Source organism: Cebidichthys violaceus, unplaced genomic scaffold, assembly GCF_023349555.1.
Source record: "Cebidichthys violaceus isolate CVI_PGR_0920_01 unplaced genomic scaffold, fCebVio1.0.p SCAF_14, whole genome shotgun sequence".
In the NCBI taxonomy this organism is placed as follows: Eukaryota; Metazoa; Chordata; class Actinopteri; order Perciformes; family Stichaeidae; genus Cebidichthys; species Cebidichthys violaceus.
In genome coordinates this window covers 5,769,310-5,795,315 of record NW_027176307.1, presented here as the reverse complement: position 1 = coordinate 5,795,315, position 26,006 = coordinate 5,769,310, and the positions used below count along the sequence as shown (strand labels likewise).

The 26,006-nt window shown below is 39.4% G+C and overlaps 3 protein-coding genes across 6 annotated transcripts in view; 2 read left to right on the top strand and 1 right to left on the bottom strand.

The window, feature by feature from the left end:
- mcm9 (minichromosome maintenance 9 homologous recombination repair factor) overlaps positions 1-7,575 on the top strand; it is a 34,556-nt gene extending 26,981 nt beyond the window's left edge. For 3 of the 4 annotated variants that reach the window (XM_068708605.1, XM_068708606.1, XM_068708607.1), the window contains 4 exons: positions 890-1,093; positions 2,007-2,089; positions 3,145-3,290; positions 5,735-7,575. In XM_068708605.1, coding sequence (XP_068564706.1) covers positions 890-1,093; positions 2,007-2,089; positions 3,145-3,290; positions 5,735-7,436 — 2,135 coding nt within the window. In that variant the 3' untranslated portion in view covers positions 7,437-7,575. Of the gene's footprint in view, positions 1-889; positions 1,094-2,006; positions 2,090-3,144; positions 3,291-5,734 lie in introns of those variants that run through there. The other variant, XM_068708608.1, reaches the window with a different exon arrangement.
- A 3,646-nt stretch (positions 7,576-11,221) lies between these two features.
- On the bottom strand, positions 11,222-13,282 carry LOC137871050 (gap junction Cx32.2 protein-like). Its single transcript, XM_068708611.1, has 2 exons — positions 13,200-13,282; positions 11,222-12,238 (listed from the first exon to the last, which is right to left on the bottom strand). Exon 2 carries the CDS (start codon positions 12,231-12,233, stop codon positions 11,550-11,552), a length of 684 nt encoding a protein of 227 aa, XP_068564712.1. The 5' UTR covers positions 12,234-12,238; positions 13,200-13,282; the 3' UTR covers positions 11,222-11,549.
- A 965-nt stretch (positions 13,283-14,247) lies between these two features.
- Positions 14,248-18,302, top strand: LOC137870785 (gap junction Cx32.2 protein-like). Its single transcript, XM_068708234.1, has 2 exons — positions 14,248-14,332; positions 16,414-18,302. The coding sequence occupies exon 2, from the start codon at positions 16,430-16,432 to the stop codon at positions 17,189-17,191; it is 762 nt and encodes a 253-aa protein (XP_068564335.1). The 5' UTR covers positions 14,248-14,332; positions 16,414-16,429; the 3' UTR covers positions 17,192-18,302.
- Positions 18,303-26,006: the final 7,704 nt, after the last annotated feature.

Below are 26,006 nucleotides of genomic sequence, written 5' to 3'. Positions count from 1 at the left end.
GGCGTAGTGTGGACGCTCAGTGTAAACGTAGCAAAACATATGCATTTTCAAATAGAAACAGAGTAGTGTGGATGTAGTCTAAAGATATGTGGCAGGAGATCCAAAATGTCGCATGCTAAAAAAGCAGGAGCACACCCATCATGTGTGAGGTCGCGCTGCCAGATGAGCTGAACACCTTTTATACTATCTCCTCAGCAAAGAGTCAGTTGTCAAGTCTACCGCCCACTGTCAGTATTCACAGAGGATGTGAGAAAAAACCCTGATGAGAGTTAATATAAGTAAAGCTCAAACCAGGGATGTTGCTGGGCCTGATAACATCCCTGGTCATGTACTAAGAACATGTACCAACCAGCTAACTGATGTCATCACTGACATTTTCAACAAATCACTTTCACAGGAGAGTGTTCCTACCTGCTTCAAGACAGCTACCATTGTTCCTGTACCTAAAACGTATGCAGTGTTCAGTCTAAATGACTACCACCCTGTGGCATGAAGTGCTTTGAGAAACTGGTTCTCACCCTCACCAGTTTTTATACAGAGCCAACAAATGCACAGAGGATGCTGTCTCCACTCAGCTCTCACTCATCTTTCAGCACTTCATTGGAAAACCTTAATAGCAGCTTTGAATTAAAAAATGTCATTTGGTACAGCCCTAAAAAATGAATACACTGAAAACATCTTACTTCTGAACATATATGTATTGAAAATAACAGAATGTTGATTTAGCAGTAGGCTAATTATTAATATTTTTTTTGTTATGGCATGATGTAAATATTAAGTATTTATTTTTGTGATTGTATATCATAAAATCAGTAATGATTTTCTGGCATTCATTTCAAAGGCTTCATGATGAAGTAGTGAAACATCAGTGCTCTTGTTTTGCTTTCAGGGCTGCCTGCTGAGTCTGCTAATGTGTGGTCCTTGGAGAAAATAAAGGCTTACTTCAGTGTGATTAAACACTTGCAGCCGCAGCTGTCTGAGGAGGCCAACATCATCTTGACACGTTACTACCAGCTGCAGAGACAGAGTGATGGCCGCAACGCTGCCCGCACCACCATCCGCATGCTGGAGAGTCTAAGCAGACTGGCTGAAGGTGAGGAGGGAACTTTAACTTCATCTCAATTCAATGAATCATCATAAGTTAGTTGACCTTAGCCTTTGAAGCTGATTTATTGGCTGTGGTTCATTCTCATACTTGCCCAATGATGGACCCCTAAAGTGCAATTTTAATATAGATATAGAAAGTAAACGGATATGAGTTTGCCTTCTGGTAGGAATGTTGACTATACGGTGCTGACTGGTAGATCCTATTCTCTATTAATGATGAGCAATAAGCTGCTCTAGCATTACAGAGGGACTTCTTATATATCTTAAAATAATTGGTGGAACGCCATGTTCTTTCAAGTTTTCGCGATGTTTGCTTTAATTTGCGGGTTTGAGGGTTATACCATGGAGCGAACCTCCTTTGATTTATTATCTTCTTTTTTTAGAGGAGCAATAGAGTCTAGTGTCATTCACAGTGAGCTTGTAGCACTATCGACAAGATCATCAACCTGGGACAGACTAAAGTTAGCACAGAAGTCCTCTGTTATATTGAAGCATGGTATTGAGTTAAATACAGACGGAATCGCTTCCTTAAATTGAGCTACAGCACCATCAGATAGACATCTAGTGTAGAAACTTTTGCCTAATGGCGTACACTCCGGTAGTAGGAATTCAAAAGTTATTAGATAATGGTCCGATACAAGAGGGTTCTGTGGAAAGACTATTAAATCTTTTATTTTCATGCTATATGCCAGAACAAGGTCGAGGGTGTGGTTAAAACAGTGAGTGGGTTATTGTACACTCTGACAGAAGCCAATCGAATCAATAATGAGATAAGCTTTCTTTAAATGTAATAGCAAACATTGTCTAGCAAAATGTGAATAAATTGAGTTGTGTATGAATAGCTGAAAGCAGCAGAACTTCTTAACACTCACAGGATGTTTGTTTTTTTAATCTTGCAGCCCATGCCAGGCTCATGTACAGACAGATAGTGACCATAGAGGATGCTGTCATGGCTGTCTCTGTCATGGAGTGCTCCATGCAGGTAAGATGAAAACAAAATGACCTTCTTTGCTACAAGAACATTGATCACAAAAATGAGTTTACCCTTGTCTTTTTGTTTGTTTCTTAATATTGGTGTTGTAACTTACAATGCCAGTGATGTATTTTGTCCATTATGGAACAATGTTCAGTTTTCATTTGACAAAGACACAAAGATGGACAATAGTACAATATATACCGTATACTTAACCACATTTTTAAATGGTATGAAAATAAACTTCCCTTTGTACTCTCTTTACTGTGTTGTAGATGTAATTTTAAATGGAAAAAAATGCTGGTTTTGCCCATCAGTCTACAGTTAAGAACACATAATGATAAAGAAAAAAACTAGAAATGTTTACACATTTATTAAATTATCAAAAAATGGCTACTTGAATTTCATGAAACAGATTGGTGATGTTTATTAACTGTGCTGAAAATCTCTGCCAACAAAGACTGGAGACAGCACAGCTTATTCTATCACCTGAAGCATCAGCATACAGTACAGTACAGTTTCAGTGTCTAACCAGCCCTCAGATACAAACAATAAGGCTCAGTAACCAGGGCTCAGAGAAATCTCTTCAACAAATCCTAACATTACAATCAGTGTTGCATCAACAACAAAAACGCAACAGGACATACAAACTCTTACTGTCTATTTATTTTATGGTGCTGAGACGGTGGTTGAAAACTAGGGAGTCAATGCAATATCAGCTTTATGGCTGCAACCATTTTCTACTGCAACACTTCTCATTTATTATTTTCATATCTGTTATTTTTGTATCTATTTAAATAGATTTCCCTGTTGTCCATCCAGACAGTTGCCTGGTTGAAGGTCACTGCGATGTTCAAGATACATCACAGCTGGTCAGAGGTTCAACCACACAGAGTGATCGCTTATTCTTTAAGCTCAGCAGAAATATTGAATTCAACGAATTATTCTGATATATTTTGACATTGACCCTAGTGATTATTAACTATTTGGCCCATTTTCCACCATAATGCTGCAGCCTGTGATCTAGTGGCAGTCTGTAACTATGCGGTGCACTCATCTTTCAGGGTGGCGCACTGCTGGGGAATGTGAATGCATTACTCACATCATTCCCTGACGACCCCTGTCAGCAGTATCAGATTCAGTGTCAGATGTTGCTGGAAGGGCTGAACCTGCCACTGCTCCTCCAGAAGGAGATGGACAGACAGGCCAGGTGAGTAACTGATGGCTTTTGTTGAGTCTCAGTCAAGTTTTGCCTCCCACGTTTCAGCTACACATCTCAGTCCACTCCAGCGTTTTAGCACTTATTCTGAAATAATCTCCATCCATGCTAAAAAACCCTGAAAACGCATATCACATGATCACTTACACTGGGCATGAGCGTGCTGGTTGCTTAGTTGCAGAAAATACGAAGGAGGAACAACAGCAATGGTGTAAAATAAGCCCAGAGCTTTCTTTCCTTGGACTGACGATGTTACTGACAATAACGCAAGTATAAGGAGGTCAAGGCGACGGAAAACATAGATTGGGAGTTGTTGCAAAAGGTCACGTGATAGGGTCGTGAAGAATAAGGGAAGGACACGCCGTGACTAATAACTCTGTGTGTAACAAATACCTGTATTTGATTTTTTGTTTGGTACGGGACGTCTTTTCGATATGTCAAGTGACACAAACAGCTGTTTCTATCTACTACTCGCTTATGTGGAATGGAAATTCTGAAGTGCAAGTTTTACCTGGAAAGTTTTGGCAGCGTACTAGTTGTTGTCGGCTGTAGCGGCGCTGTAGCATGGTAATTGGCTTAGCCCCGTTAGCTGGGTTAATTATGGTCTATGATTTGTATCAAACTGCAAACCGACAGTAAAACTAAAGTCAGGTTTATCTGTGGTGACACTTCACACGTTTAATTTATGGCGGCATCACCAGGATGGGTCGATTAGTGCAGTGATTCTCAACTGGTGGGTCGCGACCCAAAAGTGGGTTGCAGACCCTTTGCCTGGAGAAAAAAATCCTGTGCTTTTATTTTGAAGGGGATTTTTTATGCAGCGGAGTTATTCACACTCCTTAACAGTATTTGCCGTTAATGCCTTGTAATGCTAATAGACACCCATTTCACAGTATAGAAGAACACCCACAAACTTTGTTTGCATATGCTAATTGAGCATGGTGAAACGCAAGTACGACACCGACTACATGAGATATGGATTTTCTTACATTGAGGACAAAAGAGGGCAAAAACCTCAGTGTGTTTTGTGCAGTGAGGTTCTGGCACAAGAAAGCATGAAGCTGTCAAAACTGAAGCGGCATTTGGAAACAAAACACCCTTCTACAGATAAACCTGTTGAGTACTTTCGAAGACGACTTCAAAACCTGAGGACGTCACAAAAGTGTCTTACCCACAGCCATGGACATGGACGTGTAGGATCAATCCGCAGTGGTTAAACTGAAAACTATACCTCTGTCAAATGACACTATAAGTAGGCGAATTAAAGACATGTCGAATGACATCAAACAACAGACAACAGCTCGAATTAAGGCAAGCGGTCATTTTGCATTACAAATGAGCGGATCTACAGACATAACAGTTTTACTCGTTTACGTGAAACATGTGTGGGACGGGGACTGACAATTTATCTGCACAAGAGAGCTCCCTACTACTACGACTGCAGAGGACATTTTCAGCTCAGGTTCAAACTGCACCGCAGAGGACATTTTCAGCTCAGGTTCAAACTGCACCATCTTTTCATTAAATAAATTTGAGAAGTTGAAAATTTGGGTCGCGGCTTGTCATTAAGGGGTGATGGTGGGTCCTGCAGCCAGACCAGTTGAGAATCACTAGATTAGTGGAACGAAACAAAAACGGACTGGACGGGGAGTCCTTCTCTCCACGTTCAGACAGCCTCCCACTACAGATTCAGACCAAGCCAAAGTAACTCATGTTGTAGAGTATCGCTGTGTATATGTGTCCACACTCCCATCATATACAGATTTAAAACATATGGTGAGAGTGCTTAAGCCCTGCTACAATGTGAGTTCACATGTGCATTTAGTCAGTGTGTATTTTCTGCATTTCTTTGTTTTCCATATTGTACCAAAAATGTACCAAACTGTGACCCAAAATCTGTGGTATATACCCAACAGTGAATATTGTGTACCGTTACACCCCTACTGACAACAATCAGGAGTGAGTCCAGACTACGCAATCACAGAGTTTTCAAACTAAAATGTTTTCAGAAGTCTCCGTTTCAGGGGTTCTAAAATGCAGAGCAGTGTGGACTCTAGGTGTAATGTTCTCGTTTTTAAAACCAAAACGTCTTAGTGTGGATGTGGCTCGTGTTATTTTTCTTTCATTATTGTCAACAAATCACATAAAGAGATCAATGGATCTCCTAATCCTACCATGTATTGTCCATGTAACCAGATCTATGCAACCATCATTTTTAAAACCAATACTGGGATGGACATTGCCAATGTACTTTATTTGTCTCATCTTATGGTTGTATTTTCTCTCAATACTTCCACAGCAACCTGTGTTTGTGCACAGTTGCATCGTCATCTCTAATGTTTTTTAAGTAGGTTTTGTATGACCGTGGAGTTCATAGACACGTAATTGTACATGGATCACAAAAGGAGTTCATCTGCATGTTCTTTGTTCAATAGGCTGAAGAGCAACATCTCAGATGCCTCCCGGATTGACCCACCAACTGATCATTACCAACATCAACTCAGAGACACAAACTCCATCAACAAAACACACTGCCATGACATCACCAGTAACAAGAGTGATGTCACACTGGACAGTGGCTTGGACTGGTTCCACTCAATCACTTCATTACTGTCCCCAGATGGTATAGCCTCGTCCATAACTACATCAGCTCCAGAAAACCTCAATAGAAAACCAAACTGCAGTTGGTCAGACATGTCTACAGCAACTAAACTGCCAAGCTCTCCAACTGAGAAGGACGTTCTAAGTAACACTAGCCCATCATTAAACCATGATGTTTCAAATCCATTTGGAACAAGTACCTCTACGTCACAAGAAGAAAACATTAAAGAAAGAAGCTCCATAATCCAAAAGCCGATGATGCAGTCTGAGGGACAGAATGATAAAAAACATCCAGAGTCCTTGGGGTGTGTGTTTCAGAGAGTCTCAAAGAATCTGAGACACAGGAGAAGGGAGCTGGAGCTGAATCATCCGCATGGAGAGAGGGTGGTTTCTGGAGATGCAAGTAAAGATGTGACTGATGTTTTAGATTCTCACACTAGCAGCTTACTGTCTTCGGCTAAGAAGAGCCTCTCAAATAACCTAGTTCAGGGTAACCTGTCCCCTGGCAAAGAAACTAGATTGGAGAAGGAAGACAATAAGGACCAGACTGGAGCTAAGAACATCAGTACTGTACTAAAGGAAAAGATGGCAGCTGAAGCTGAAACAGGTAAAGAGCTGCATGCAAAATTGTCGAGCTTTATATTCAAACCAAAGAAGATGAGGCTTTCAGTCAACAACCACAGCTTTAACGCCAGCTCAGCCGTCAGCGCAGAGTTCCAAACTCATTGTAACTCGGGCAGCAGAGATCCTCACACCTACACAGAAAACAGAATGAGTGAGCCGAAGCCAGTTAGTCATGATGACTCAGCTGACCCACCTACAGAGAGAAAGAAAAGGCAGAACCAGTACCTAAATCTTTCGGAAGGCGAAAACAGGAGAATACAGGTGAGTTGTGTCAGTGAGGTGGGAGGGAAAAGATCTGAAGCCACATCTCAAGGAAAAAGACCCATAGTCAACACCAGTGAGGAGACTAAAGTAAAGCCAAACACTTCCTTCAATGATCCAGCACTTTCCAAATCAGGCCACACCATTGTGGCCACTGTGGCCTCTTCTACCCTGGCTAAACTCTCAAGATTCTCATTTACCTGCACAGCTGAAGTTGAAAGAGATCCTGCTACTGAAGTGGAAAAAAGGCCACTTCAAAGTGATGGTGCTGGACACTTGAGAGCTAATTCTAAAGACTCTCAAGATCAAATTTTAAAGAGCAAAGTAAAGGATACAGAGCTCACACCAGGACAGGGACATGAACAAGGGACAGAGTCACCAACTAAAACAATATCTAAATGCAAAGCACAGCCTTCTCATGCTTCAAACCAAAGGAAGAGTGTAGACATGGCAAATGATGGTCCTGTTGCCCATCAAAGTAGTGGCAATCTGAAGAAGAGAAAGTGTTTTGAGCTGGGCCCTCCACCAAGTAGTGTTCATGCTTCCAAGGGTCCATTCTCAGGACTGTCTCTGTTTCACTCTGCTGAGATAAGTAATGATGTTCTTGACACTGACTGGGATCAAGAGGTTTCAAAGAAAGCCAAAATGTGAAACCATGGGTTACTGTCACAGTGTTTTATGTAGACAACAATGCAATCACGTTTTGCTGTGTGGCACATCAATTGAATTTTTTTCCTGTTGTATGATTTAGTTACCTTCTGTAGTCTGGAAATAAACCTGTTCAATCGTTCGAGAAGTTCAGGTGGAATTGTGTTTTCTTCTGCATCCTCTTATATCTGAAAAGGCTGGAGGGACTGTGTAACAATCTCTTGCTACCCCGGTGGGACTTGGGAGCACAATGATACTGTCTCAGAGTCGGAAAGCGTTCACAAGCGTTCTTTATTGTTATATACAAAAACAGACTGGCCTTGGCCGTGTGCCCTCCTGCCTTACCTCCGAGCACACGCCATGGGAGTTTGGTGTGGTCTACCGTCCTGCTCGTCCCACTACCAGTCTGTGGCTCTTTTCAAGCTTCCTCACGCCTCCGACACTACCAGGGTTTAAATACAACAGAGAGTGAGGAATAATCAGGATGCGTTTCAGCTGTGCTTAATTAAGTCTCTTCCCGTTCCCTGAACCACTCCCCCACTCTGTCCCCTCTGCAGCTGAGCCCACACACGCCCCGCCACCACAGACTGAGTTATAATAGCAGTGGAGCTCAGGCAAATTTATTATCTACATGGTCACTAATAGGCGGACCGAGGTCAGAGTCCGGACCCAGATGTCGTTGTATCTGGACCCTGGATTTATAACAGATAGATAATTGAGAATCATCTCATTTTCACGGAGCATTTCAATTTGAACTGGCAAAGCTTTTCTATCCTTTACGGCACTCGTTCAGCGGTCCAGGAAACACACCAACCAGTTATATGCGTAGCAAACCATCTCACGTGATGCTACTCGGCCAGTCATATGTGTGTATTCAGATAAGCATCGCCCTTGACTCAAGTGTGATATTCACACTCACGGGAGACGGGGGAAAAAGGATGTCAGTCAGAGAAGTTATTGACGTGCTCGAAAAAGAGAAATGTGGACAGTTTAACCAGAGCCTTTAACCAATAATGGACAGACTCTTATATGTTATTCATACAACCAGTTCAAAACCAGTATGTCTCATATGTTCAGAGACAGAAAACTCTGCCTTCTATTTGTCAAGTAGTTTTCCATCCATTTTAATGCAGTAATGGTGAAGCCATACTGTTTTAGCTTATCTAAAAACAAAGAATGATCTATGTCAGGGGTATTCAATTAATATTCAAAGAGGTCCAGTTAGAGAGAATTTCCTCATCAAAGGTCCGGAACATCACAATAATGTCTAATTTGCGCAATGATTTAGTCCCATATACTGCATACTGAAGTAGCCAACAGCTGTATTAAAGTATTTATGTAGTCAACAACTGACTGTCAAATACAATAAAGAAAGTTCAATTGAATAATATCTAAACAATATTTATTATTTCAGATTTCAATTTGAACTGTATAAATTATAAATAATACTCTCTAAATTTAATAAGTAAAATAAAGGCTTTTAAAAAAAATATACATAACAAAAGCTTTTGAAAAAGTGGCTCTTAAAATTACTTTAAAAAAATACTTTAGAAAAATGTATTTAACTGAATTGTCCTGCAGCTTTAAATTCAGTTAATTCAGGTGTAAAGTGATGTCAATCAAAAGAAAACAGCACCCACTAACTTCCTTTTATCTAGCTCACTTTGCCAATCATCTGTTATTTGCATCTGAACTGACAAGCATGTTGATAATCTGTATACAAGTTATTTACATCAGAATAACTTTGAATTTGTCCAAAAATAATTCTCTCCGTTACCTTTTACAAAGCTGGTAACAAACTTAGGGCAGCTATCTGTGCCAGAAAATGGTGCAGCTAGATGTTTTACAAGCAGAATAATGTTTTATCAAAATGCAAATTTATAATATGACAGACCACACAAGCAGTTAAATTGTCAACAATTAAACTTAAAAACTTTATTATCATCGTCCTTACACATTTTACATATATATGAAATTTAGCCTCTGCATTTCACCCATCCTTAGCATATGGGGAGCAGTGGGCTGCTGAGAAGTGCCCAGGGAGCGGTTAGGGGTTCTGTGACTTGCTCAGGGACACTTCAGCACAGGACACATAGCAGCCTAGGATCAAACCGCCAACCTTGTGGTTACCGGCCGCTCTTCTCTACGCAATGAGCCATGGCCCATGTTCAATATAGGATGATGGTTAAAATTGTGTAAGACTAGTTTAGTTATTTGGACTGAAATACAGAAAACATGGAGAAACTTTGGCTGTAGTGTCATCATGAAGTTATTGTTGTTGTCCAAAGCCCCCCTTTATGAGACTCATGCCTCAATTGGGTGGCTCACTATGAAGTGACTGCTATGAGATAGACTGGGAAATGTAGAGTTGATAAATGTTACCCAAGATGTAACAAAATAATATGTCTAATATGAACTCTGAGATATGAAATCAGGTTGATAGTTGGGCAATGACCTGAAATGTACCATAATGGCATCATGGGTTGTTGGCTATAAATAATTGAGCAATTCCAGGTGGTCCAATGTCTTTGTTTGGAAATATTCATGGTAAATTAAGAGGAATTAAGTGAGGTTCTTATGTAGATTTTACTTCCTGTGAAAATTAACTTGAGGTAGTGTCAAGTAATGAGGCACACTCACAGGAAACAGTCTGTTAACTTAAAGGCTTGTGTCCCAGGAGACATTCTGTTAACTTAAAGGCTTTTGTCCCAGAAGACGGTCTCTTTACCTAAACACTCATGTTCCAGGAGACAGTCTTTTAACTTTAAGGCTTATGGCCCAAGACACAGTCTTTTACCTTAAATGTTTGTGTCCCAGGTCTGTCTCTATGTGGCTCCTGGCATTAAACGTTTGGACACACTTAACAGCAAAGCCAAAGAATGTTTTACTATTTACAATCAATATTTAATGCAATAACAGTGATTTACGTCTGTGTTAGATAGCAATGCAAAGAGTGTGATAATTTTCTGGCCTAAACACTCATGTCCCAGGAGACAGACTTTTAACTTTAAGGCTTATGGCCCAAGACACAGTCTTTTACCTTAAATGTTTGTGTCCCAGGTCTGTCTCTATGTGGCTCCTGGCATTAAAGGTTTGGACACGCTTAACAGCAAAGCCAAAGAATGTTTTACTATTTACAATCAATATTTAATGCAATAACAGTGATTTACGTCTGTGTTAGATAGCAGTGTAAAGAGTATGATAATTTTCTGGCTGCAGATTGCAACCAACTGAAATTCTTTAGAGTCTCAAGCGTATAGAAGTACGGTGGTCTTCAGGTGACGTAAAAAAGTGAAAGTCTCTCTCTAGAGCCAGTGTTTGGTTTGTCCGTTCTTAGCTGCTGTAGAAACATGGCAGTGCAATGTGGTGGACTACGTGAAGAGGACCTGCTCCCTATATAAATATGAAATGCTCATTCTAAGGTGACAAAAACATTCTTAGTTCCAGGTCATTATACACTTACTTATTTGATATTTTATTACTGCCAATATATCCCCCTAAATGCTACACACTGAGCCTTTTTAAAACCAAACAATATAAATTAAGTTGTACTTCTCCTTGTAGAATAGCTTTCTGTGTCTTTAAGACATTTTTGGGAAGTTTTGAAAGAAAGCATATGGTCATCATCCAACTAAGCTTCCTAAAAAGGAGGAAGTGTGTCAAAGTGACCCTGAGCCAGAGCTCCAGCCACAATATGCAAAGATTACCTAGAAATTATATAAATACAAATTTGGTTAATCTTAGCCATTAACTCAACAGATGTACATTGATCGAATTTACAATCAAAATCCAGACAACTTTTTTTTATTTAAGTTTCAACTCCACATTCAGTATTTTTGGATCAGATAATGTCATGTTCATATCAACCACAGAATGTAGAATTTGATACATAGCGTTTAATACAATATATCCTAAAACATATGATGTATTACTGTTGGTATAGTATCCAAGAAACATGTAGTACTTAACTCAATATTTATGTGTAACTACCTTGAAGCAAGACGAGAGCAAGGTCCCTCACAGACTGACTCAGCTGAACAGCTCTGCTCACTGTCTTTCAGCAAAGTTTAACTCCCTCACTTCAATTGTGGTTTGGTTTGTTGAGCCACTGCTCTTTCACTTCTCCTTCATCTTTGAGATCATCAGATGGAACATCTCCATGATGTTGAGCATCACAGAGAGGATGGCCATCGCCAACATAAAGACAATGAAGATGTTTTTTTCTGTGGGACGACTTATGAAGCAGTCTACCGGTGCCGTACAGGGGTAGTCGGAAAATGAAATCTTACTGGGCATCAGTATGAAGCCATACAGGAAGTACTGGCCTACAATGAATGCCACTTCCAGCAGGATCTTGAATAGCAGCTGCGTCATGTAGCTGACCAGCAGGATGCCCTTGAGCTCTACTTTGCCATGTTCATCTGAATACTTTGGAGCTTTAATCTTCCCATGTTTATCCAGTTTCTGCTCCAAGCATCTCCTCAGCTTGTTTTCTCTGCGAATCACTAACAGGACGTGGCCCAGGTACATGAGTGTTGGCGTGGACACAATGAGGATCTGGAGGACCCAGAAGCGTGTGTGAGACATGGGAAAGGATCGATCATAGCAGGCATTCCTGCAGCCAGGGCTTTTGGTGTTACAGTCCATGTTTTCCTGTTCATCTCCCCATATTTCATCTACACCAGCAGCTAGGATGAAGATCCTGAAGAGGAAGAGAACACTCATCCAGACCTTCCCCACGACAGTGGAGTGTGACTGCACCTTGTCCAACAAATCAGAAAGGAAGGACCACTCCCCCATGATGACTACGAGAGAGAAGACAAAGAGACAGATGATGATGAAGAGCAATGGTTTCATGTCATGTCAGCATGAACCAACCTTACTTGTGTCGAATATTTTATACACACAACAGTTCAAAGAGGATTTTGAGACAAGACATGGCAGAATTACAACACAAATGATACATGCAATACAGTCCACACTTACCAACTGTCTTTTTATGAACAGGTGAGTCAATGTAACTCTGTAAGTTTCACACAGTCTTGCTATTCCATCAGGAAGGACGTTCAAATTAGTTTGGACAAGATATTTTCATTAATTGATAAGTTATGGACGAAAGAAGAAATTGAAAAAGTAGAAATATATAGTCAGTGGTAGAAACATGTATTACTGATGCCAAATGTGATTTTAAAGAATTCTAAATGTAAAGTAAGGCTTTTGAAATGTGATTCTCTTATTCAGGAAATTTAAAAGTGCTTGTTTTTAGTCTTATAAATCAAAGCAGCAGTACCTCTGAATAAAGTCCAACAAAAATCCTGTTACAGAAGTTTGCTAGATAAATAGAAAACAAAAAAGGTCAAAAGACACAGAAAAAGATATTCTTTGTAAGTGTTTCATTTCCATTCTGTTGTGAGAGGGCAACTGCTTTGGTCCAGGTTTACTTCCAGTCAGCTACTGCATTAACAGACATTACAACAGGAAATACGAAGGGCCCGTGTATTGGATGGACTAATTACAGAATAGGAAGATTTTATATGCAATTCGTCATTTGCACATGTTTTGAAATGTATTTTTCCATAATGCATAATGCCAGTGTAGATTTTTATTCTCTAAAAAATTTTAAACCAGCGCAAGACTCCTGAAGGCTGAAATATAAGCAAATAACTACATTTCTCCATCATGTTTTTCACATTTTAACCTATCAATAATTAATATGGCATTTGAACAATATTAACACTAGCTTGATATCAACAAAACTGTTCCTACCTCAGGAATGACCACTGTCTTGTTCAGTCAGCCCCTGCACAGTGACTGGGATTCTCTCACTTCCCTCTTATATTTCAGCTGACATTGCAAAATCATCAGAATCCTCCTAGGCCACACTAACCCGCCCAGACTCCATAACATGACTGTGTCACCCTGTAGTGTTGAAATGGACTAATGTTGAGAAATGACACCCCAGTGCTGACACCAAATCAGCCGCACCATGAATAACCCTCACTCCTCTGAACTGTCAAGTACCCTTGACCAACACTCTGAAGTTCAAGCTGCTATGAAACACTAGCCAAGGCTGGATGCATCAGTCGCATACGGGGGCCCTGAAAGCGCCATATCTGTCCTTGTCTCAAAGAGGGTCTTTTTCTCCAGGAAATGTGTAGTGTAAGTTTTAAACTAAATTTACGTTCAAGCAAATAACCACAAAGCAAACTTGTTCCGATATGAAGGACCAAGAAGAGAGGATGTTGTATGCTGTACAGATTATAAAGCCCTCCGAGGCTATATACAAATACATGTGGAGTGGTAGCCAGTGAATTTGTGAGCAGATGATGACAAGGATGAAGAGAAAGAGATACCCATTTTTAATTATGACTCTCGGGGAGCAGTGGCTGCTACTTCTGTAAGGAACAGTGTGTGGATGCAGAGTCGGAGCCAGATAATGTCAAATTCGCATTAATTCCTGTGACTACTATGACTTTGTACATATCTGTGTCACATACAAAATGAATCGGATTTGGGCCACTTCTGCCTGCAGTTTGAGCATGGCCTATAGTGTTCTATGTGTGTCTATGAAATGAACATAGGTGTACAGTCTGGGTGTAAAGCTTGTGACATACCCGTCAATCAAAGTGGGAGAATAGGCAAAGTATGACTTACAGAGATAATTAATGATAGAACAATGTGGTGTTAAGGGCCATCAATCCTTTATGGGAACTCGGCATGACTCATCAAAATTATCACGAGTTCGTCCGAGTGAAACGAGAAGCTGTGAGCAGCAGACGGAAGTGTACATGAGTCAGTCAGACCAAACCAATATGCCTCAACAGTATTAAAGTCTCATTCTGGTCACTGTCTTACACACTCTTCTGTGATAGATTTTTTATATTTCTGAAGCCTGACAAGTGAGTACATGTATGTTTCTCTCCGTCCTCGGTTGCTCTCCCAGAGGTTTTTTACTTTTTTTCCGATCAATGTTTTTTTTTTGGAGAGGATGTCGTCTGCGGTACAGATTGTAAAGCCCTCAGGCTAATTTGTATTTCGTGATATTGGGCTATACAAATAAAATTTAATTTAATTAAAAAAGCAAGCTATTGTGTCACAGGAGGTATTCAGTGTTTCTTTAAGACAAACCAGTCGGAATTCTTACTTACTATTTCTAGTTTTTACTCTGTGTAAAGTGTTTGATATGTCGGTGGATTGTACTGTTTAGAAGGCGAAAGTTTGTGACATCTGGGCCTTTATGTGAAATTTTGTGAAAAAAAGTGAAATTGTGGACTCAAACAAAGAGTAAATAAATATGTGAGTAAGAGTAAATGCCTAAATAAAATTAATTGTATTTAAGAGAGCTCAGGGGCTTTCCGTAGTCCATTTAGTCAATAAGAGGAGCAAGAGTAAAATCACTGGAAATCAAATGGCTTATTGCCTTTATGAAAAGGTTTACTATGTAAACTTGGCAAGCTTTCATAAAATAAGAACACAGCAACAAGAAATGCAATTACTTATTAATACAAAATAACCATTCTTCCACCAAGCCATGCACTTATACATTAAACAGAAGGGTTGCCAAGCAACATACAGACACAGTGGAATGTATGCTTACATATTGGGGTGATTATTAACATTTATCTGGATTTTACAATTAATTGTGCAGTTATTGAAGTCATGTCATGCCAATCATGTTGGCACTTGTCTTCGCTGGTATATAGGGCTGTTTGTCGCAAATGGACAGGAGCGTTATATGTGTGCAGTGCCAGAAGCTCCAGCTTCTTCTCTGCTTAACTGCTATAACCATTCCCCTTTTTTCACAGTGCATAAAACTATAAGAGCGGTTCAGCTCCATTGTTTTAAAATCTTTGTCGGCACACCAGGTCTGAAATCAGTGAATGAACCACATAGTCTATTTAACGGTCCTTAGTTTCTTCACTTTTCCAGCTTTTCAATTTCTTTCTCAGTGAGTGTCTCCTTTCTTTTTTATCTTCATCCTCTATGTTGTCCATCTCTTCCCCGCTTTGCGCACCCAGTGAATCCAAATTCACAACAAATCTGACATTTTGTAACAATCTGTTTGGCACGGTCAGTATTATACAACAACCTCAACTGCGGCTCAGCCAATCATAATCAAGGACTTACTTAGATGGACAGAAACAAAGCCAAGCACACCTGGCATGTTTTGGATTAACTGTACAATATATCATGCGTCATGCGATAATCTGAAGCACAATTTCTCATTCAACATGGTGATCTACAGGAGGAGACGATTCTATGTATTACCTGTCTTTGTCACCCTCATCTAGCAGCAGCACATTTCCTCCACGTTTCACTTAGTTTTGTTATTGTCATGAAAAAACTAAGTTATATAGGCTTTATTATTTTTTGTATTTATTTTATTGCAAGACAAGAGACAATACATAAACATAACAACAAGAGGAATACATAAACATAACAACAAGAGGACGACAAGAACAGTGAGATACAGGCCGGCTAACATCATATAGTCAGTGTATGGGAGAACGGTGTAATTTCGGAGTGTGTGTGTTTGTGTGTGTGTGCCTGAGCCTTTTGAAATTAAAGAAAAGACCATAAGAAAGTACATAAATGAAAGGGCAAATTACATAAATTACAAAATAATAACATCTGTAAAAAAAAAAGGTCAGGGGCAGTATCACCCCGTCCACTGCCAGCAAAGCATGACCAGGGCACCGTCAGGATGCTCCAGAACAGGACACTAGGATCAGTCAGGCCGGGTCAACCGAGTTAAATATTATTTTATTAATTTATTTATTGTTTTTTTAATTGTTTTTATTTTATTTCATGAGACACTTTATATTTAATTACTGTATCTCTGGATTTAATGAGGTCTTATCTATGTAGGATATACTCTAATTAAAGATTAGAGTATTATGCTTTATTTTTGTACTGGTCTCGTTAACTTTTCAATCCACAACTGTAAGTTTGATGTCTGTGTGTTTCTCCTCTACTTCAGGCAATAGCCTCCAGCCATGGGTGACTGGTCTTACATGTCATCACTGCTAGACAAGGTCCAGTCTCACTCCACTGTGGTGGGGAAGATCTGGATGAGCATCCTCTTCCTGTTCAGGATCTTTGTCCTGGGTGCTGCTGCAGACAAAGTCTGGGAAGACGAAGTGTCAGAGTTCTACTGTGACACCCAGGAACCAGGATGTAAACATGCCTGCTACAACTGGATGTTCCCAATATCCTATATTCACTACTGGGTCCTGCAGATCACCTTTGTGTCAACGCCCACCCTAGTCTACCTGGGCCATGCTGTACACATCATTCACAAAGAGAAGAAGATGCTGGAGATGCTATGGGACAGCACTAATGGAACTGTACAGAGGAAGCCCAAGTATACAGATGACAGAGGGAAGGTGAAGATAACAGGCATTCTCTTCTGCACTTGCATGACCCAGCTGGTCTTCAAGATCATCCTGGAAGTGGGATTCAGTGTGGGCCAGTTCTACATCTTTGGCCCTGTGTTTATGGTCCCCTACTTCCACTGTACCATGTCTCCACCTTGTGCCCGTTTAAGTGGTGCCCAGTGTTACATTTCCCGTCCCACAGAGAAAACTATTTTTGTCATCTTCATGCTTGTAGTTTCAGGCATTTCAGTGCTCCTCAACATCATGGAGATAATCTACCTGCTCTGTAAGAAGAGGAGAGACACCAGGAATCTGCTTCAAACCCAGCAGTATGTGCTCAGCCCAATACAGCCCAATCCAACCAAACACAGGGGGCCTTGAGGTACGGTGGTACCACACTGTTGCCTCTAACAGGCCTCTGCAATGATAACAAACACATTGACTCTGTCAGTAGAGAGAAGGACACCTGATACATCACAATCATTATTGTGCTTGAAATCCAAAACACATATTTGTCCTTGCCTTACCTGTAGTGTTTTTTATCAGTCTAGATTAGTGGTGCAATGGATCATAAAACTCACGATTCAGATAGTATCATCGATCAAAGTCACTGATCGGATCAGCACCAAAGAGAAAAGGGAGCAAATATAACTTTTAGAGATCCCTGATCAAGTTTTTTTTGCCGCCTATACTAATTGCTGATATTTGATTATCTATATTGACAGATACAGATTCCTTTCTTGTTTGGTTATAGCAGCTGGTCTGCAAGGCTCCAGACTGTTTTTTTGCCACCATCCCAAAAATCATTTCAACAGCTCTGAAGTCAGTTTAAACCACTAAATGTTATCCTTTTACTTTGTTAAAGTCTTTTTTATGTTTTTTTTCTTCATAAAAACACATAAATGACAAGATTGTATTTTTATTGATTAAGACAAATCTTGTCATTAGTAGTTTTAATTATGTATTATTAGCTGCTTAGAGCTATGCTAAGAAGTAAAACAGCTCGTAATTCATCTCTAATATCTATTTTATGTTGCTGTGGAAACATAAGTTTCAAACAAATGTGTTTTTGAAGTTTATCACCAAAACTACACTTTACGAGATTATATTTGAACACAGCATGATTTGCTCAATACTAATTTTCACTGAACAGAGCATGAACACATATTGTAACTGAACGGAACCTTCATTACCTCGTGTCATGGTTGTTTACAATGTAACATTTTCAGATATCGGAGATCAGAAAGCATAAATGCTGATGTCCTGATCGCATATTTTACTGAATATGAGCAAATAAGGATTGTCAGTAAAACTTCATTTCACACTGTCATGATTAACATTAAACTGTGTAAATAATTTGTGGCCCACATGCGTGCCGAACCGTGTGATCTGTACGGATCACGGTCGACAATGGTGTTTTTCCCCACTAGCCTAGATAGTTTTGGTGAGTGTTGAAATATGGGCCATAGAGATATCTGCCTTCTTTATGTATACACACACACATTTATATGTATACATATATGTATATATGTATACATATATGTATATATGTATACATATATATATATATATGTATACATATATATATATATATATGTATATATATATATATATATATATATACACATATATATATATATATATATATATACACATATATATATATATGCTGTGCTTCATGCTCTTAGATGCTTGTTTGGAAAAGGAAATGTACTTATGACTTCTGGTGACTAGTAGTTCTTTTGATTACCAATGTTGAATGCACTTATTGTAAGTCACTTTGGATAAAAGCATCTGCTAAATGACTGTAATGTAATGTAATGTTATATATATATATATATATATATATATATATATATATATATATATATATATATATACGTATATATAGATATATGTATATATATATCTATATATACATATATATATTAGGGGTGTAACGATACACGTATTCGTATTGAACCGTTCGGTACGGGGCTCACGGTTCGGTACGCATTACGAACCGAACAATACGTTTGAATGAGATTAAATTGCTTTTGAAAAAAAAATATAGCTGAAATTGGTGGAGCCACTGCGCTCAAACATGGCAACCCACCCGACGTAACGTGATGTCCTTCCCTGATTCGCCACGCTCCTATCACGTGACCGGATGTTCACAAACAACAACGGTCTTGCTTACCGATCGATTACCAGGTTAATTAAACATGGAGAACTGATTACAAGTGTTGTTGACCGTGTTGTCTTTACTAGCAGCTGTTGTTCAGTTAAAGTCTGCATTATTACGGAGGAAACAGCTGTTAATGGAGCATTAGTGAGCGGTGTGTCCAGCGACGTTATCAGTCCTACCGAGCGGCCTTCTGAAGTAACGGTTAGCGGCTTTAGAGAGGATGGACACAAAACGGAGGACTTTCCTTTTCTTATTAATGTTTATTTTGTTCTGTACAACAAGTTAACACACATAAACTATAAAGGAACAAAACATGGATTGCTCTCCAGTAGGAAAGAGACTTCAGCAGAGCTACGAGTGAGAACAGACAACAACGACACTGAGGGAACGAGTGAGAGACGTGTGTTGACCACATTTATGGATCATAATCTAGTACATTTTTATGTGTAAGTGTTGATTTTAATGTAAATATGAGGTGAGAGATTGAGATAGAGCAAGACCCGCAGTGCTGTAACTAAGTCTGAAAAATAAAACTAAAGCTTTTCAGGAAATGCGTCTGTTTGAGTTTATAGAGGAATATTTTAGAGAAGACCTTAAGTATCAAACACGACCTTTCATATTTTTTTTAAAGACTACTTGAGAGTCTCACCAGCGAGGATTTGGCATTTCTGCTTTTTTGCTGTACTGAAAACGTACATAAACGTACTGAACCGTGGCCCCACTGTATTGTATTGAACCGAACTGAGAATTTTGTGAACCATTACACCCCTAATATATATATATATATATATATATATATATATATATATATATATATATATATATATATAGTGACTAGCGTATCCCCATCGAAAATGTTGTGGTGATAGGGACTGCCCACATTTCCAATCATGCCTGCCTTATGCCTAGTGCTGGTATGAGTAATTTATTTGCTGTTTTATGTTAAAAAATGCAACTAATCATTTTGTTAGGGTTTGTAATGTCTAATGTGTCTGTTCAGAACATGGTGTCTTATATTAGTAATTATCATTTTTCTACTGGTTAAAGTTTTAACCATGTGTGAGGTGGCTGTTACATTTCTAAAAACAAGCTATATTGCACAATATGATTAATATTCAATACTGCATTACTTAATTTTCTAGATGTGTCACGTAACCTAAACAATTGAGATATATATTTAATACTTTGCATAATCTTGCATTGGGATTAATTTAATTTAATATATGAGTTTATCAAATGCAATGGATTGCAGGGTCAATAATAGACTAGAGTTAAAAAATGTTTAGTCATTGTTTTGGTGAAGGTTGTTGCAGTCACTGCATACATGAACTATGAGATGTTTGTACTGCCATTTTGAGTTACATTTTGCTGCAATAAATGTCCCTTTATCAAAATGACTTATCATTATCCATTAGTTTACCAATTAACTCATCATTCTAACATAATTTAAATATGTCTTAATTATTAGTAAATTATTTAGAAACCAGTTGCTTGATAGTAACCCTAACCCTCTTTTTATAAATAGATGACAGTAGACATTCTCAAATGCAGTGGTGGAATGTAATAAAGCACATTTATTCAAGTATTGCACTTAAGTAAAACATTGAGGTACTTGTACTTTACTTGAGTATTTCCCTTTCATGCAAAATTATAGTTCAACTCCCCTACATGTGACAGGCAAATATTGTACTTTTACTTCACTACATTTAACTGACCAGCTTTAGTTACTAATTACCATCTTCTACAGTGAAAACCATGTCTCTCCAAATTTGGAGATTGATTTAGTTTTTTTTTATTGAAGAGCCCATTTGATCTGAAGCATGAACGGACCCGCCCCGGGGAAAGCGGGACAGGCGCGCGCACCTAACACAGTGGTAACTCCATTGGCTGTCCCACCTGCGAGGATATACGTTCCTCCTGGAGGTGTCAAAACAATACCTCCGGCCCGTAGCTGAATCGTTAGGATTTCGGATTAATTGTCTTCACGAGAATCTTGTACGGCTACGCCCTAGGCGTTCTCGTTAGGATGCAACCCTAGCACCCAGTATGGATAGTTTTGTAGAACGTCTGTACTTTACTATCACCTATTGTGAACATTCTCACCATTTATGACTAATTCTGCCAAGTCTTCACCCAGGGAACTTACCTTAGAGTACATCCACACTACTCCGTTTTCGTTTGGAAACGCATATGTTTTGCTACGGTTACACTGAGCGTCCACACTATGCCGGCGTTTTCGAGCACCGTCAACGGAGGAGTTTAGAAACGATCCTGAAGCCGGATAACTTTGAAAACTCCAGGTAGCGTATTTGTGTGGACGGACGGAAACCATAAGTTTGGAAACGATGACGTAGACACCCGTGATCGACTACCAGGTTAATTTAACGCGGACAACTGATTACAGGCATTGCTGACCTTGTTGTCTTTACTAACAGCTGTTGTCCAGTTAAAGTCTGCATCTCTGTGGAGGAAACAGCTGTTATTGTAGCGATCAGTGAGCAGCGTGAGAGAGAGAGAGAGAGAGAGAGAGAGAGAGAGAGAGAGAGAGACCCGCAGCGCTGTAACTAACGTTAAGTCTGAAAAATAAAACGTATTAAACTTTCCACGAACTGTATCTGTTTGAGTTTATAGAGGAATATTTTAAAGAAGATCTACTTCTAAGTAGTCTTTTATCTAAGTAAAATACTACTTTATTACTCTGGTTGCTTAGTTACAAAATACGACAATCTACTTCCTGTTTACATCGGCGCATGCCCAGTGTACGTGAAGAGTCACTTGATATTCGTTTCCAGGCGTGTAGTATGGACGGAGATCATTTCGGAAACGATGGCTGAAACGCCATATGGACAGAGATCGTTTTCGTTTGAAAACTCTGTTTCCAAATGAAAACGGAGTAGTATGGATGTAGCCTTAAGCTCCTCTGGTAGAGTCGGTCGTCACCTCTGTGTCACACGGATGAGGGACAGGGAAGAGGGTCAAATTGTTCTAAAAAAACAGTCTCTAGTTTAGGTCCAGTTACTTACAAATGGTAAGGCTGTAGTTTTATTAAAGTTATTCACACAAAAATCACATACAACAATTTCAATGCAATGAAACACTCACTGTGGTCCTAAAAAATAAATGCGAAATGTATCCCTTTAAACCGGGGTCTCTAACTTCTTGTGAAGAAATGTTTCCCGTCTCTAGAGATGGGGGAAAGAGAGGCTTTACTCACAGTTTTCCTGCCTCTTTTATGCTACTCTGAGGCTAGTACCTCCTCTAATCACATGCGTCACAAATACAGGAAACATCTTGGAGCAGAGTCAGCAACAGAATGCAACTGGTTGTAACTAGTTTGGTCCGGATGGAACCAAAGCACTATACAATGCTCAAGTGACCTTGTTACGTTAAAGTGTCTAAGCAGGCTAAATGTGTCTATTACTTCTATCATGAAAATAAAACAGTTTATGTTAAATCACGTCTAATATGAAATAAAACAGTTTATGTTAAATCACATCTAATATGAAATAAAACAGTTTATATATTGTGACAGTTATAAAAAGTGACCAAAATATATCTTTGTGACAATTATAAAAAGTGAACAAAATATATCTTTGTGACAATTATAAAAAGTGACCAAAATATATCTTTGTGACAATTATAAAAAGTGAACAAAATATATCTTTGGTGATTATACTTTTATATCTTTCTACAATCTCTTAACATATCTCATACAGGGACTAACATTTGCTCTAGATGCCTCACTCTCATTCCTCTATCATGTAACAATGTTTTTCTGTATTGTCAAGATAAGGCTTGACTGATCCCCAAGGGGGATTGTCATAATTACAGCAGCACAAGAAATAATCTAAAGTGGCAAGAAACATGTTAAAAAATATATTATAATGAATAGATAAAACAAAATAAGTAATCAAGCTACAACATTTAACAGGTATACATTCTGTATATATCGCACATAGTGCAAATATATGCGTGCTAAAGTCACAAGACTAGTAGTGCAACTCTACAGGGTGTGTTGAGGTAGAATATTGACTCCTTAAAGGTTCTCTATAAGATATTCAGAGCATTAATGTTTACCTGAACGGAGAATAAAGTCACTCTCCCTCTGTGTGGGTTGTGATCCGAGCTTCTCCTTGCTTTTTTTTTTTTTTACATATCTGTGTCGGCTGTGCATGGTTTTAGTACATGTTAGTGCATGTGAGCGTGTTTGGCACAACAAGTCATATGTCGTTCAGAAAGTACAATAATTGTTTGGGTGTAATGTAAGTTAAGAGAGTTTATTATGTTTCCTATGTGTTTATGAGGAGGAAGTGTTCATTGTAGTTAAAATTGAGGGTACAGCGTTTATCATCAGCTACATGTTAGGCAGTAGATCCAGTGGATCGCCAGTAGGTGTCAGTGTTGCGACATGAGCAGTGTCTGTGACGGAGAGTCACACTGAAGTCTCGCGTGAATACGCAAGAGGATGAGAATCTCTGTACAGGTTAGAAGTAGAATGCGCTGTGGAGCAGTCGCTCCACAGCGCATTCTACTTCTAACCTGTAAGGTTTCACTTCCACAAAGCGAACCTTAAAGAACTCTAAAGTCCAGGCTTTTGTCTAGTCTAGACAATCAAATCAAGATTACTCAGTTATCCACATACAGATAACATGGTCTGGTATTGCTTATTTAACTGTCATGGAAAGATATGTTTTATTATATTCATACTCTTACAAAGCAGCATAGTCTTAATTACAAAAGAAAACGTTATCCCCCTATGTGTGTTGAGGACGTGAAGGAACGTATTGCAGGTAGGATGGCACTCACACTGGTGTGTCAGTAAAAATACTCCAGGCAATCAGATTCACATTGTCCCAGTCACAGCATGAATCACAAGCAATCCCATTATTCTTTTTGTCCAGTACATGTGCCTTGCCCACTTGAATGTACTTCAGTGTTATGTGTGGTCTACAAGAATACAAACAAATACATTTACCTGTTCATTAGATACAATAAACACATTGCTGTGCTCTCATAAGCATTACTACGCTGTTGCCAAAATAAATCATAAGATGCAGTACATGATTGTTGGAGAAAAATAACTTTTAGAATGATCAGTTCTTATTGTTTAACATACATGGCTCCATGAAGTCTGGGGCTCCTGTGTCAACTCTCTTCACACTGGGTATCTCTGATGTTCCTCGTTTATCAGCCACTTTGACCTTCTGTAGTGGGCGATTGTATATCTTGCTAAACGTCAAGATGACGTTTGCTTGTGCAAAAGGGGAGAAGAACGAGTTCAAGACATGCCACGTAGCTTTATGCAAATGATTCTGTGCAAACGCACTTGTGTGTTATCCGAAGTATAAATATCAGAGACTCAGAGACAGGCCTCTGAGCAGCCTTGATACATGACTTGTCTGTCTCCTTGCAAGAATAAATGTCCTGTGATAATTACTTTTACATCGGCTTTGAGTGAATTTCTCTAACAATGATGAAACTCTTGCGAAATACTAATTATAGGATAGGCTGTGCATTGACACCGTTTTGGTCTCCATGAATATGAATATATGAATCTGTGTATTATTTGAATAGTTTAGTATTGAATGCACAATAAAGAGGTATGTTTATACATGGCACTAGACCCAGTTTAATATAAAACACAATTTTATACAATATATATAGTCGGGGGTCCCTGCTCCATCTCACTATCAGTTTGGGGGTCCTTGGCCTGAAAAACGTTGAAGACCCCTGTGCTAGTTTGATTGGTTCAACACCGCCTGAGCCTTCAACAGATGTGTGGACACGGTGCTTCAGCCGCTGCATGAGGCACAAGGGTTTTATCTCAAAGACCTCACCATCATGGCCAACTGCCCCCTGCCACACCAACAGGTGGAGTATCTGGGGGTTGTATTCGATGCCTGCAGGCTGTTGGACCAATCTGTTGGACCTCATCAAGACGGCCCTGCTACTTGCAGTTTGCAACAGTGGCAGGGTATAACGTGACGACGTTGACCGTCATGCAAGCGCTGGGGTTAATGGCAGCTGCCCATCAAGTGGTACTGCTGGGGCTCCTCCGCATGCGGCGCCTGCAGATGTAATTTGTTTGGATGCCTGAAAGCACAAGTGGTGCTTGGTTACCATTCCCCTCTCAGTATAGGATGTTCTGCGATATGGAGGAGCCAGAGCCCCTGTTGTCTGTGAAGGCTACTCACACTCCAGGGATGGAGAACAGGAGTGCCGACCTCATGTCAGTAGTTTTTTTAAGCACAGGTGGAGACCTCTAACTAGGGCTTTACGTAGTATATATTTCTACTCAGTATATTGTATTCATGCATAAGTCATTTTGCTCTGGACTTTGTTGAACTTCACATTTTCTCTGTTGTGCAAAAGAATAATTCTCCCTCTCTGTTCACATAGATAACTGACTGTGTTGTATGAGAATGTTCCATGCCAAGGCCTTTGGGCCGCTTGTTTTGGTTGCTGGCCGTTTGTTTTCACTTGTTGTTCCTATCAGTCTGAGACCAAAAGTCTGAGACCGAAACGTCTGTAACATTGGCCATCGGCCCCCACCTTTGCTCATTCTGTATAAAGAAAGCTTGTTCACTTTTTTCGAGGTTCTTCCTCACTGAGACTGTACGCATTTTGTTGTGATGATTGAACCTTCTCTGCGCAGAGAATAAATACTTAAAAGACAACCTGGTTTTTGGTATTATGTATTTCAGCATTAGAAGACTTACGCAAAGCGGGTATAGGATTTTTTTTCCACCACAAATGACATCTGATTTGCCCAGTTTTGTGCATTGGCACAGCCCGCAGTGAACAGCTGTTTATGTGACACAAGCATTGTTAAAACAAACATTTAGCCACAGTGGTTGCTCTTGATCAGGGAGTGCATACAAGTTGAGGTTCCATTACAACAAGTACATAACGGGGTATTTTGTTGGACAACATGGTTGCACAACAAAATACCCAACTAGAGGTCAAATATGTTAAATTTTTTGTCTGAAAACTTCACAACAGAGTTCTCTTCATGTTTGGGGTAGCAAT